Here is a 13,772-nt window from a genome sequence, read left to right as displayed (position 1 = left end):
CTCCACTCACAGGCCTTCACCACGTGTCTCTTGGGTCCTCTGTTGTTCGCCAGTCCCCCACAGTCTCTTTAGCCACTCCATTTAGGCTCAGGCCCATGTCAGGGCTCCTCCAGAGTTCTGAGGCCTGGCCTCTGCCCCCTCCATGCCAGTAGCAGAGCCAGACCTCACTGTTGTTTGGTCTGGAGTCCCTCCTCTAGTGGGCTCCCCCGCAGCAGGGTGCAGGTTCCCGGGCTCCGGAGCAAGAGGGCTGTGAAAGTGGCGATGATGAGCAGGTTCCCAATGCCTGCCAGGCTCAGTGTGGCCACGGCGGCCTCCAGGCCCAGCATGGGTTCCTGCGTGGCCAGCCAGGCTCTGCGGGACCCCATGTCAGCCAGCACCGCCTCCAGCTGGAAGTGGGTGCCCAGCACTGCACTGATATGGAACAGCTGGTGGCTGTGGCCTGGAGGGAGGGCAGACTGGTCAGGCACACACCCATCCCACTTTTGAACAGATCCACCTGTGGCGCAGGGCAGTCGGTCACCTGTCCTTTGGGCCTAAGAAGGAGAAAACCTGACCCCCTAGAGGTTCTGAAGCAGTGACTGGACTGAATTGCACGGAGCCCTAAATGCTGTCATCACTAAGGGGCTGGGGACTGGGATAGCCCCTCTTGGCTTTATCATCCACCCACAGGCTAGAATACCCCGTGTTCCCAGCTCACTCTGCACCTGGGGAAGCAGTCTTCCTGCTCCGCCAGGCCAGTCTGAGTCAGGCTTGTGCTCACCAATATAGTCGAAGCGCCCAGGTGCCAGGCGCTCTGGCAGACGGGCTGCAAAAAGGAAGCCTGCGAGCAGCGCACAGAGAAGGTGGTAGGCGTGGCTGGAGCTCAGCATGTCCTGCCCACAGCTGTGGGCCCTGCCCCAACACAGCCGCAGCTGGTAAGAGAAGAGAGAGCTGCCAGGGAGCATCTTTGGGAGAAGAAACAAGGGGTACATCTAGGACTGGTGGGGGCAAGGGGGCCTGTGCCTGGAGAGTAGCCAGAGAGCTGAGGTTGGAGACTGAGGGACACCATGAGGTCAAGAAGGCAGGTAGAAGGGGGGTCTGAGGAGACCCCTGGTAGCCTTACTCTGTAGAACAGCGGGAGGCTGTCAAACAAGAATGGGTAGGCAAAGGCGGCTGTGCGGAGAGCCTTGCTGAACCCGGGGCTTTCTAGCTCTGGGAACCTGAGGGGCAAGAAAAGCAGGTTGGTCTCCTCCCCTGGGGCGAGTATAGGTCAAGAAGAAGTTATCTTGGGCCAAAAGGGGTGAAGGAACTCAGTGGCTAAGAGAGCACTCAGGAGACAGGTGTCTTGAGGCATGCCTGTGACCCCTGAATTGCGAGGTGGAGGCAGGAAGATCAGCCATGCAACTCAAGATGGTGTTGTCTGCCTGCGGTCTCCTTTAGTCCCAGCGCTGGGGAGACAGAGCTGGCGGATCTCTGAGTTTGAAGCCTGCTCTATAGAGTGAGTTCAAGGACTACACAAAGAAACCTTGTTTGGGAAACAAAACAAAAGGAAGGACGGAGGGAGGGAGGGAGAGAGGGAGGGAGGGAGGGAGAAAGGGGACTCAAGGAGGAAAGGGGGAGGGAAAGGAATAGGGGCTGGTGGCTCAGCAGTATGGCACTCACACAATAAATACATGTAATAAAAAAGAAAAAAGAGAAGGCCCTCAGGACACAGGATTCCCCCCTCCCCCATGTAAATGCCACATCTGTTAAGTGTCCATAAAGACAATGTCATAACAGTAAGGCCTGGTACTGGATAGGGTACTGGGTGGCTCCTGAGCAGTGGGGTAACCCTGAGCCCTGCCTAACCTTTCCAGTCCTGGGAAGGCCCACAACCCACCGTGAGTAGCAGGAGAGGCCGGTGCACAGGAAGGAGTTGAGCACAGCAGCGGGCACGAAGAGCTGGTGCAGATGGCTGTGCAGCCAGGAGGCCGGCATGGAGTAGGCAGCATAGGGGAAGGCGCAGCCTGCGGCGAGGTGCGAGCTGAGGCTTGGGACTCGCCCTCTGCACCCCCACTCACCCCACTGCCCTCAGCTCACCCAGGCTGTAGAGGCTGAGCGCCCCGTAGTCCAGGAAGAAACAGATGTGGCGCGCACAGGGCGACATGGAGCTAAAGGTGTGCGCGCAGCAAGAGGCGAAGGGGTAGAGGCAGACGGGCAGGAGGAAGACCAGCAGCGGAAGGCGGTAGGGCTCTGCGCGGAAGCCGGGGCTACCCAATACCAGGAGGCGCCACAGGAAGTACCTGGGCCAGGCACCTATCAGACGCCCGGAAGCAGTGCCTGGCCAGTTCCTGGCCCCCACCTGGCAACCCCATCTGAACCAAAGGCAGAGCCTTCGCTCACCAAGTGGGCAGGAAGTGAGTCCAGATGTTGACCGTCTCATTGGTCATCTGGAAGGAGCTGAGGACACAGTCTAAGGCCGAGCTTGTGGGGCATCGGTAGCCAGAGATGATGCCATCTTCCCAGAACACCTGTGGGTAGTGGGGGAGCAGAGGCGTCACGGTACGCAGGCCTTCCGCCCTCCCCCGCCCCCCCCCGCCCCCCCGTGAAAAGTGTCTCCTAACAGCTGGGGGTGTCTTCAAGTCCAGCACTTGAGAGGCAGATGCAGGTGGATCTCTTGAGTTTGAGGCCCGCCTGGTCTACATATGGAGTTCCCAGGACAGCTGGGTCTACACAGAGAAACCCTGTCTTGGAAAACAGAAGAAAAAGAAAAAGTGTCTGGGAACAGGATAGAAGATGCACTGGAGATCACATTGGCCCCAAGCCAAGCCCTTTCTTACCAAGTCTTCCAAAGCCACAGCGCAAACAACAGAACCAAAGCAGTGGGATCAGATAAGATGGGAGAACACACGCACTTTCTCTCTCAAGCACACTCACACACAGTGTTCTGCAGAAAGGGAGTCTGCATGAACGGATATTTGGAGCTGTGGAGAGGTCACAGGTTCTTTACTGCAATGGAAAGATAAAGTTAGCTTGCAGGAGGAACTTCCCCAATAGCTAACATGAGGAAAATCTCTGACCCAGTGAGTACTCTGGAGAGGGCCAAGATTGATTGGTTGGGGCCCAGTCCTCACCCGGGGAACCTGATGGACTTGAAGGAGTTGAGGCAGCTTGAAGCTGAGCATTGTGGCTGGATACCTCCACGTTGACCTGGAGACAGAAGGTCAGGGATTGGCACCCATCCAGTTTCCTATGACCAGACTTAGGCTAGAGTGAGCCTCTGAGCCCACGATGGGCTCCCACACAGGTGGCCCCTTTCTCCTCCTGGCTCTAGCTTGGGCATCCGGTCTGAGGAGAGGTTGGAGGTCTCTGTGGGTCTGTAGTGAAGCAGCAAGACCGCCTCATGGTAGTAACCCCATTTGGGCTTTAGCCAGAACTGTGACTACAGAAGGGTCCCAGCAGAGGACGGAGACACAAAATTGGTGCCCTCGCTGGGCCTATAATCCCAACACTTGGGGGCAGACAGGGAGGCAGGAGCAGGCGGATCTCTGTGAGTTCAAGGCCATCCTGGTCTACAAAGGGAGTCCAGGACAACCAAGGCTACACAGCAAGACCCTGTCTGGAAAAACCAAACCAAAACCAAAACAAAAGAAAATGGGGGCCCTTGAGGAAATTGCTTAAAAAGGGCAAGGAATTAGGGGCTGCCCCCCTCTTGTCAAAGGACACCATTTGTGTCCTTGGGGGCACCTGGAGCCTCCTGGGTCCAGTGCCCCTCAGTCCAGACCTGTGCGCTGCATCCTAGGTGGCCTCGACCGCCTCTTAGCTGCCTTGCCCAGCACATTCCTTGGCACAGGTAGGGGTTGGGGGGAAAACACGGCGAGGGTGGGGTAAACGAGATGGGCAAGGCCACTGACCTGGACCTATAGAACCGATTCTTCTCTGTAGACTAAAACATCCCAGCAACTCCTGCCTCTAGCCCCGCCTGTCCTCCAGGGAGGTAGGAAACTTCACAATTAGTCTCTCCTCTGAGCTTGGTGCTGAGGGCCTTGACAACACAAACCTGGTCCCCAGACCCTTCATCTCAGGTGAAGAAGCGGTGTAGGAAAGGTGCCTGCAGTGATTGCTGTCCAGCTGCCCCGGGAAGGGCTGAGATGATCCGGGAAGGGGTCCCTCTGCTCTCAGCAACACGACCTGGAGATTTCTGCTGCAGTGAGGAATGTAAGGCTCTGCAGATGATCGACCTCCATTTGCCCAGGTGTAGGCTGCGTTACTCCATGGCCACGCTCCCAGCCATGTTGACTAGACTCAACAGGCAGTCTGGTTCCTGCCAGTCAGATTGACAGAAAAGTGGCAGGGGACGTGCGCCAGGCCTGGCAGAATGGAGAGACTGGAGGAGATGGGGAACAATCCTTAGCCTTGTCTGGCTGTCACGGGGCAGCGCAGGGTGGCCCAGCCCCATTAGCAGGCAGCTCACTTGGCCTCCAGCACACAGCCAGCCCTTTAGGGTGTGTCTGGGCCCACTTCACTGTGTTGTCTAGACTAAGTTAGGGGCCCAAGCTGGGATCTAATCTCCCTTGACAAGGACACCGGGTCAAAGCCTTCCAGGATCCAAGGTTGCTAAGCAGGAGGCTCCAAAACCAATTTTAGCTCCATCTCACAAGCAATCCTCTTTCGCCCTTGGTGAATGAATGTTGGCCGACCTGAGAAGGATGCAACAGTCTGACTGAATTGCCAGTCCAGGAAGGCAGTATTAAAAACCTTGGCTTCAAGCCCCATTCCTCCGGAAGACCACCACCCTGCTGGAAACACCAAACCAGCCACAGGCATATTCCTTGAACACTGTTCTGTAAACCAGAGGTGGTGGTGCTTCCTGAAATCTCAACCCTGCAGAGATGGAACCACCAAGGTCCGAGGCCAGGTTGGCTACAACAGCAATTTGAAAGCCTGCTTGAGTTCCTGAACTTGCTCAACTGCATGTGCTGGTGATAAGAGTTCAGTTGTAGTGAAAGTCAGAACTGACGTTATACAGGACTTAGGAGACATTAGGTCACATGAGTAGAATTTAAGTAAGCATGCTTCCGTAATACCACAAAGGCTGTCTAACCAGGCCTGTTGGAGGTGAGTGGGTGCTAGGATGGAAATATTTACTACATGCCAAGATGAACATGCCATTAAGCTGTTTTAAAAGATCTTTTTTAAATTTATGTACATTGGTGTTTTGACTGTGTGTCTGTGGGAGGAGTTAGTGGAGAGGCATGTAGGTGCTCGGATTGCACTCGGGTCCTCTGGAAGAGTAGTCAGTGCTCTTAACCTCTGAGCCATCCCTCCAGCCCCCCAAGCTGATTCTCTTAACAAAGGAGACAGTGACTTCCTATGGCCAACCAAAGGCAAAGCTCTTACAGGCAGCTCAGAGGGACAATGTAGGGTCAGCTACAAGCACCATTATATCCACTGCACTCTTATCAGGAAAAGCAGAATTTGCCAGGTGGGCAAAATTAAGTAACTATTCAAAAGAACACTGGCAAGGCATAGTGGCACATGCCTTTAATCCCCATCACTCAAAAGGTCAGAGTTTAAGGTCTATCTGCTCGGCATGGTGGCATATTCCTGTAATCCCAGCACTTGGGAGTTAAGAGGCAGGTGGATCTCTGAGAGTTTGAGGCCAGCCTGGTCTACAAAGCCAAGTCAGGACAGCCAAAGCTATACAGAGAAACCCTCTCAAAAAACCAAAAACAAACAAAAAAGAAAAACAGTAACAAAACCCCAAAACCAAATGAAACCTAACACCTGGGTGTCCTTCAAACAATTCTTGGCAGTATGTGTTCTTTGTGGCATTCAAAAGCACAAAATGTCAGCTACATGTTCAATGTTTTGTGAGTGCTTTGTTTTTATGAGTCCACACCAATGCGGAAGTCAGAAGTGGGAGATGTGTGTTTCCTGGATCTGGAGCTATGGATGGTTGTGAGGCACCACTGGGAATTGAATCCTGTCTCTCCAGCCTCATCAAGGTCTTATTTGAGCCTTAGCTTCAAGTGGCTCTCTTTATTTTTCACTGAAAAGGCATGTTATTTCTCTAACCATGTTGTGCTTGCCTAGCACATCAAGGCTCACCCCGGCAAAGCTCCTGCACAGAAAGCACAGTAGACAGAGTGGGCTTGGGGAGGGGATCTTTATTAAGTGATGCTTGAGTCTCAAGTCTGCCAGAATTGGAAATGTGGTAACCCCAACTGTCCCCTCGTTTTCCCAGACCTTCTGTCTTAGTGGAAGGCAGGAAGCCAGCTCCTCTAAGCACAGCCAAAGCAGCTAGGCCAGTCGGGGAAAGGAGAGGGAAGCAGGAAAGAACCCAGCCCCGGCTATGCTCTGCTTCCAGCCTGAGGGGTGGAACAGGGGTAGCCCTGGTCAGAGCCTCCCCTATAGCTCTGCTCTCAGGGTACCATTCTGGCCCCGCCCCCAGCTATTCATGATCTCTGCTCTAGTGTCATTTGACACTCCAAAACCTAGCCCTTGCCTAGCCTGACCAGGGCTCTGGTCCTGAGGATGGGCAAAAAGGGGGGTAGGCCAGGACAGAGGGCCGAGTAAGCAGCTTCCAGGGATCTTGCCTCTCCGCCACTCTTTCTCCAGCCCTCCCTGGATAGTGAGAGGGGTGGCCTTGGCTTTCGCTTGCTCCTTGGCACCCCTTACCCCAGCACAGCATCCAAGAGCACAAAGCACAGTGACTGAACTGGTGGGAAGGGATGACTGCTGGCATACAGCCAGACCACACCCTAAGTGGCCGGCAAGCTGAGCAACAGCAGAAAGTAAATGGGGCCTTGGAGTGTGCAGGCCCTGCTCTGTGGTACTGGCCATTTGAGGCCTTCCTTTCCTAAGAACCCCCACAGCTGGCCCCAGAGCTGCCCTATCCCCCATGGGAGATGGGGGAGGGGTCCTTGAGGATGGTAGGGTCTGCAGAGAACCATGCAGACACTCATTATCTTCCAACTCTTCCCTGAGAGCTAGGAGGTCCAAACTCCCAGCCCTACCCACCCTCAATCTTGGGTGAGGACCGGGCCCTTCTGGCATCCTTTCCTCTCACAGTCCAGGAACTGCTCCCATGAAATGCAGACACCATGCCTGCTCCTGCCCCTGGGGACGGCAGAAGGGTTAAGGTGGAAGGCTGGCCAGGGGTCCACAAACCATTCCCACACCAAGCACTTCCCTCACTTTCCTGATTTCGCCTTGGCAACAGGGGGCCCCCATCCTCCCAGCTGGCTCCTGGGCCCTCCTTGCAGCCTCAGTGCAGCTGGCCTTCCTTCCTGTTTGCGTGCTTGAATCTGCATGTGGTGGGGTGACTACAGGCGGTGGTCCTGGTAGCCAGGGAGAACAGGAGAAATCTGGAGTCAGCCCCACGGCACAGATTGGGGCCAGTCTCAACCAATCTCCTTCCACTGCCTGTAGAACTCCAGAACATTCTTGACGTCAACACTGGCATGGGCAGCAGCTTGCAGGGCAGCCTGTGGAATGACAGAGGAGAAAAGATGAAGCAGGGCCTAATCTGAAATAGCAGGCTGGGGAAGCAGTAACAGTGGGAAAAGAGTGGCTTGTCTGGAGGTTCTGAAATTGAGTACTCTCTGGTACCTCTTCCCAGCTGTCCACACACTCCCCACCTCACCTGAGACTTACCTGCATGGGCCCAGAGAGAGCACTGGGGTTGTCCAAATGAAGGCCTGTGATGATGGTCACCATGCCACTTGGGTCCTCCTCCCCTGCCCCCTGGGCCAGAGTTAGCTGTCTACAGCTGTCCAGAATCTTATAGAGGGTCCTGGGAATATGAGGTAAAGGGAACAAGGCCAAGCACTTCAATAATTTGAACATAAGACTCTCCAGGGGACAGGGTAGGCTAGAGACTAGGAGAGTGCTAGGAGACAAGAGAAGACAGGCAGCTGGGAATGGGTTCTAGAAGCTGGCCTTGGTGCTAGATGTAGACACAGATGTTGAGCCTAGGTATCTTTGGCCAAGGTAGGGAAGGGCTCTGGACTAAAGCAACTTTGGAATTATGGGAGGGTCTTGGTAGGCTATGCTGGCCCATGCTGCTCCAAGGGTAGGGGCAGTTCACAGAGGTGCTGGCAGAGTCTGCTCCTGACAGGTTTCAGGGGGGCTGACACTTTACCAGGCATCTGCATCTTGCCTCTTCAGTTTATGCCGTTCAAAGCTCTTTCCCACCTCCTTCTGGCACCGAATGTATCTGCAAAGGAGATGACGAAGGTGGGGCAGGAGACAGGGAGGATGCTTTACACTGGGCAGGCCATTGTGGCTGGGCAGAGTGTGTCAGCTCAGGGAGACAGGGTAACTGCATCCCTCCCATTAGGCTGCTGGGAGCCATTTTAAAGTAGCTTCCTGGGTACTGGGCTGGCTTTCTCTGCTGATAACATCAAGTTTCTGGTTTTTCCTAAGGGAGGAGCTAGGAAGGCAGCAGAAGCAGATACTTTCAAACTGGAGCTTCTGGAGGTGACCTCCAAACAAAGCAGGCCTTGTGCAGCTAGCTTCCTGACCAGGCAGGCCAGAGGAGGGTGGAGGGGAGCTCATTCTTCCTCTCTTGCTCCCTCAGTCCTAAAGGCTAGAAGGGGGTAGGTAAGGGTGTGCTCTTGCTTCTCCATAGATAGCTTCAACAGCTTCCTTAGTGGGCAGACAAGAAGCCTGGTCCTTGGTTACCACATGAAGCAAGACAGGTCCTTCAAAGGAGCCCCGGCCTAGGGGTAGGCCCCATCTGTTACTTTCTCCCGGCAGGTGCTGCCCAGGTCTGCCTTAGGGACACGGGGCAGTGGCTCAGATCTCCAGGGCTTTAGACAACCTCCTTGCCCCAGCAACTGAGACCCAAAGAGGCACGTGAATGTGAGTGATGTCTCAGGCAGCCTCTCACTTGAAGGGGGAAGAGAGCTCCTAAGTATGCTGGATAATGGACCCAGGCTGCACAAAGGTCCCAGCCAAGGCCGGACTCTCACCTGTTTCCTTTTTTAAACTCTGCCTCCAGGTACCGGATCCCATCCCGGGCCCCTGGCTGTTCCTTCTTCAGCAAATCCAGGCCATCAATCACTGGTGGGCAGAGCAGGAGTAGGTAAGGACAAGACAGTAAGCTCAGACTGCAGACCACTGCAGGTCTACATGGTACGGGAGATGTAGGCAGGACTGTGATGTCAAAAATGTGACCAGACAGCAATAAACTTAGCAGCTCCCCAAGCACTTCCACTAAAGTTTCTCATCCACTTCCCTATGTTTTCTGCAGAAGTGTTTACAGCCTTTGTTAAGGCTGTAGTCTACAGTGGTAGGACTTGACTAAGACCACATATATTCTGGATATCAAATAAGGTTTCTCAATGCCAAGCACCTAACCTCCTGATAAACTTACCTGTCCTCGGAATGATGATGATGAAGCGGCCACTGCTGGCAAGCTGGCGGATGAGAGGAAGGTGGTAGCAGAGGGCCTGGGTGTCAGGGATGAGGTAGGGAGACATGGCTGACTGGGCCTTGGGCTGCTGCAGGCTCCCTTCTAGCTGAGAGACCTCGAGCTGGTAAGAAAAGGCTGAGTGGCTGAAGTTGCACAGAGCTCAGCAGTATGGGTTAAAGGGACAGCAAGAAGACACTAAGCAGCCAGTGCCAAGGTAGTTCTTAAAGGACAGGGATCCTCCTACTGCTATGAGGACAGGAGTCTTTCCACCAGCAACCTTGGGGAAAAAGTGGGTGAACATAGAGCTTGGGGTAACTAGACATGGAAAGCAGAAGGAAGCATCAGGGAGAACAGGCTGAGGCCAAGAAAGGGTTCTCACAAGAGTGGTGCAAAATCCTAGCACGTAGTGTCTGAAAATGGCTTAAGCAAAAGCCAGATGAAGAACAGGAGGATGTGCACGCGGCCCACCTGTAATCGCAGCTGGGCCATGTCTCTCATGAGCCTGTTCCGCCGCGCCTCCTCCTCTGCCTACAAGGAAACCACAGTCACGAGAAGCAGGGCTAGGGACCTCCACTGGAGCCAGAGAAGGAGGTATGGTTTGTGTGAAAGTCCCCCTGCTACAGGATGGGAGGGAGACATGGAAAGCAACTCTTTTGTGATTCACTCTACAACCCCCATGACTGAAATGATAGGTCATGCCTGGCACAGCCTTATGGGGAGAAGACAGCGAGCATTTTTAGCATGTAGGACACTACCTGTCGTGTGTTAGGCCCTCACCTCTGATCCTCTGTTCCTCCTAGCTGGTCCCCTTCAGGGGAAAACAACCATACACACCTTGGCCTGCTTTCAACCTGCCAGTATCTTCCCATGGCAGACCTACCCTAGACCTGCCATCCTGTCCAGGCACATGTGTGCCTGCTTACTCAGGAGCCCTATCCACTTCCTCCTTCACCTAGCCTTCCTCTACTTGTAAATGAACCACAACTGCCACAGTTGGAATGCTGAGAGTTGGTCCTGTCTCCCCTCTCTGCATGTCACCTGTCCAACCTTGTCAAGTGAATCCTCTAATCAGCACACCAGCATCCTTCCCTTATCTCTTGGGCTTAGCCCAAGAACCCTTCAGGTAGCTCTAATACACACCTCTCGTTTCCCTGACTCATTACTGATCTCTAACTAGAGCCACAGTTTTCCAAAACTGTCCAGCGTCCATCATCACCTTATCTGGAATGTTTTCAGTTTTCAAAATGAAGTTCCAAGCCCTTCATACACTTTGTCCTGTGAAGTAACTGGTATTACTGAAGGCTCTTAGCTGAGCCAAGTATTTCTTCAGACATCACGCTAATGAGACCAAATCAGACAACTCTATAAAGTGACTGGTTGGTTCTCTTCAAAGTAGTCAGAGGTGAAAAATATGGAAAAGCTGAAGAGCTGTCAAATAAAAGACTTAACCAAATGTAACACAGGGTGTCACACAGAATTGGTGAAAATGGACAGTCCACAGTATACACCAATTCCAGTTGCTCAGTTTGATAATTACCCCAAGGTTAGGCAAGACCCACTTCTCCCCTGCAGACTCCTGCACAGTTAAGAACTACCCTGCCCCAAATGCCAACCCATCCCCTTTGTGGAGCACTGGCAGAGAAGGAAAGAACAGAAAAGCAGAGTTGATGAAGGTCACACCCTTACAGAAATGGAGAATGCAAAGTAGTCTCCCCTCTTTTCTCTCTGCAGAAACTGAGCCTATGAACCTGAGTTTTTATGCTAAATTGTCACTATGAAATGCCAAGATGCAAAAAGGTGATCAAGGCCCCTCTGTAATTCCCTTCAGGGATTAGTGCAAGTGTGTGGAGTCCACCTGAATGAAGGAAGGGGAGAGCCATGCCAGCTGAAGGCTAGGGCACCGGCAGTCTAGCAGCTCAGACAGATGTGGGTCTGTTGGCCTCAGAGAGAAATCCTTCTTCAAAAGTACATGTGAGAGAGTTCCTAAGAGTTCTTAGTAGTGGGTCAGTAGCTCCTGGTGATCACACGGGCTATACAGAAATTAAGGCCCCAAAGCAGCACAGAACAATTGGGATGAGTGTTCAAGTTTGGTACCAAGCATGGTGCATATGCCTGTAATCCATCCATTGTTAAAAAAGACTAAAATCAAGTAACTAAGGTTTTCCCAACAACATCAGAGCCCTGTCTTCCAATCTGACTTGGTGTCTTGGACCTTCCTTTGTTTCTGCAGACACGAAGTGAGGACATGAACACCCATGCCACAGAGAGGCTGCCGGTGAAACGTCAGGGCGCTGGCAAAACAGACTAAGCACAGCATGCTCCAGCGCATGACAGGAGATGGCAGTTGGGAGTGAGCTACTTGGGGTAAGTCTGTGACCTCGGCAGAACAGAAAGTAGTGTGGCCTGTAGCATCTAGCACATGACCGGGCACTCACTGTCCCCTGTCCCTACCTCTTTGAGAGCTGTGAGTTAGAGAAAAAGCCTGCAAAAATTCTAAAAGTTTTATTTTGAAGCTATGTCACTTCCCCATCACTATTTTTGTAGCTCCACCCTTAACACAAAGGCTTTGTTTTTAACAGAATGTGCTTGTTTGTAAGGCAGCAAGGAAGGGAGCTTCTGGGGAATATGTGCCCTTCATATGCCTGTCAAAATGTTCACAGCAATGGATTCAGATCAGGAAGCTGATGGCTCATGGCTGGGAGAAAAGAAGTACATCGAGGAAGAGATTGGTGTGGGAGAAGGGGCCTGAGGCTGGCTGACACACAAGGGCTGTGACTCCCTCTCAGGAGGGAGAACACTGCTGTAGTGCACACAGAGAAGCAACTATTGCTCAGAGGAGGCCAACAAGGGAAGAGAGTGCCTCATTTACTGCTTAACTCCAGTGTTCAAGCTCCTGACAGGCAGGACAGAGTCAACTGTCAGTGCTTGTGCTGGGCAGCACAGGACACAGCTTGCTCCTAGATGGGACCATGTCTCAAACAAGAAAGTTCCTCCATGTTTAAGCCCCACAGTCTATTCCATTCCCCAGTTTTAACCTCTGTAAAAGGAAAGCATGGGAACACCTGGTAAGCATCCCTCTCCAGGACAGTGTGCAAGGTGACTGACAGGTACCATCATTCTATCTTCTCACCTACCCAAAGCTGATTCTATGTATCCCTGCACTTGTGAGAGGAAGCTAGCCAAGAAAGGTTCAGTGACTTGTCTATTTCACAGACTCAGTGGTGACAGAGATGGCCTCAAGACTAAGTTAGTCTGAGGAGAACTCCTGAGACACACTGCCTCTGCTCAAAGTATCTCTCACACCCTGACTAGCAGCACCACCTCTTAGGCCTTGCTGGGCCTTCAAACTGGCTTCCTACTTCTTCAGGGGAGATCTACCTGTGCAGCTGAGCCCTTTACTCTGGTTCTTCAGAGAGACCAACGGAAGGCGTTTCCAGGGAAGGGAAGGCTGACTCACCATACGAAACTGGGCCTGGGCTTGCTGCAGCAGGCTCTCCTGCTCAGACTGAGCAATGCTGACGAAGATGCCAACCTCTGGGTTAAACTGCAGGATGCTGCCTTGTAAGCGAGCAACAAAGTGCCCGAAGCTGCGGATGTAGCAGATGCGGACCACCGACTGGGGAGAGTGGAAACCGAGCCGATCTGAGCAGATGCTCTTGCCCTCCTGCCACCATGCTTAACCCAGCCCCTCATAGGACCAAGGGCACCTTGGAAAGGCATGTGGTCTACAGAGTGGGGAAGGGCACCAAGAGGCAGACCCCCTAACTGCAGCTAGCAGGGGCAGAGACTCCTAGAAGGAGCAGAAGGCCCGGTCTTAGGCTGGAGAGAGAGAACAGAGAGCACTGAGTGTAGCTCAGTGGTACAGCACTTGCCCAGCAGGTATGGGTCCACGGGTTTAATCCCCAGTACTGCAAAAAAGGACAAAGAGCACTGGTCCAAGAGAAAGGAGACTTGTTCTAATGCCATCTCTCCTCAGACTCTTAGCTCTCACTTGTAAAACAAGAGCAACTTACTAGGATCATAGTTCTCAACTTTTTTTTAGCCAGTAAAACCCTTCCTCCTCCCCCCAAAGAGAAATTTGACCTAAAACTCTAAAATATAAAACCAAAGCTGGGCACAGCAGTCTATGCCTGTAATCCCAGCACTTAGGAAGGGAGATCTCTGTGAGTTCAAGGCCAGCCTGGTCTACAAGTTGAGCCCAGGACAGCCAAGGCTACACAGTGAAACCCTGTCTGAAAAAAAAAAAAAAAAAAAATACTCCCCCTCAAAAAATCCCAAAATAAAACAAATACAACCAAGCCTCTCTGCTGTAAAGGAAACAGCCAGGAGGAAGGCTGGAGGCAATTCAGCAGCCTTCTAGCTTGGCTTTCCTCTGCTGCCCCCAGGTGGCCTA

General features: G+C 52.9%; 2 protein-coding genes across 3 annotated transcripts in view; both read right to left on the bottom strand.

The window, feature by feature from the left end:
* Window positions 1-103: 103 nt before the first annotated feature.
* On the bottom strand, window positions 104-4,241 carry Paqr6 (progestin and adipoQ receptor family member 6). 2 transcript variants are annotated; one of them, XM_055625272.1, is made up of 8 exons: window positions 4,019-4,241; window positions 3,093-3,168; window positions 2,362-2,489; window positions 2,059-2,261; window positions 1,859-1,985; window positions 1,103-1,199; window positions 761-911; window positions 104-439 (listed from the first exon to the last, which is right to left on the bottom strand). In XM_055625272.1, exons 1-8 carry the CDS (start codon window positions 4,036-4,038, stop codon window positions 165-167), a joined length of 1,077 nt encoding a protein of 358 aa, XP_055481247.1. In that variant the 5' UTR covers window positions 4,039-4,241; the 3' UTR covers window positions 104-164. The 2 variants fall into 2 exon arrangements, with proteins under 2 accessions (XP_055481247.1, XP_055481248.1); XM_055625273.1 differs by having other exon boundaries at window positions 104-247.
* Window positions 4,242-6,108: 1,867 nt separating this feature from the next.
* Window positions 6,109-13,772, bottom strand: part of Smg5 (SMG5 nonsense mediated mRNA decay factor) — a 28,379-nt gene continuing 20,715 nt past the window's right edge. Inside the window, exons 16-22 of the mRNA XM_055625427.1 lie at window positions 12,837-12,995; window positions 9,848-9,907; window positions 9,341-9,500; window positions 8,937-9,027; window positions 8,105-8,179; window positions 7,618-7,756; window positions 6,109-7,448 (exon numbers count right to left, since the gene is read on the bottom strand). Coding sequence (XP_055481402.1) covers window positions 7,365-7,448; window positions 7,618-7,756; window positions 8,105-8,179; window positions 8,937-9,027; window positions 9,341-9,500; window positions 9,848-9,907; window positions 12,837-12,995 — 768 coding nt within the window. The 3' untranslated portion in view covers window positions 6,109-7,364. The remainder of the gene's footprint in view (window positions 7,449-7,617; window positions 7,757-8,104; window positions 8,180-8,936; window positions 9,028-9,340; window positions 9,501-9,847; window positions 9,908-12,836; window positions 12,996-13,772) is intronic.

This window comes from Psammomys obesus, unplaced genomic scaffold, assembly GCF_907164565.1.
Source record: "Psammomys obesus unplaced genomic scaffold, mPsaObe1.curated_primary_1811, whole genome shotgun sequence".
NCBI classification, from domain to species: domain Eukaryota; kingdom Metazoa; phylum Chordata; class Mammalia; order Rodentia; family Muridae; genus Psammomys; species Psammomys obesus.
This window is presented reverse-complemented; position numbering and strand designations above follow the sequence as displayed.

Bases quoted from the DNA above. Each gene is read 5' to 3' on its own strand.
- Paqr6 (XM_055625272.1), bottom strand. From the start codon at position 4,038: ATGAAGGGTCTGGGGACCAG. The intron at 3,169-4,018 runs GTTTGTGTTGTC...TTCTGTCTCCAG, and splicing joins ATGAAGGGTCTGGGGACCAG to GTCAACGTGGAGGTATCCAG. The intron at 912-1,102 runs GTAAGGCTACCA...TTCTCTTACCAG, and splicing joins GCCTCCCGCTGTTCTACAGA to CTGCGGCTGTGTTGGGGCAG.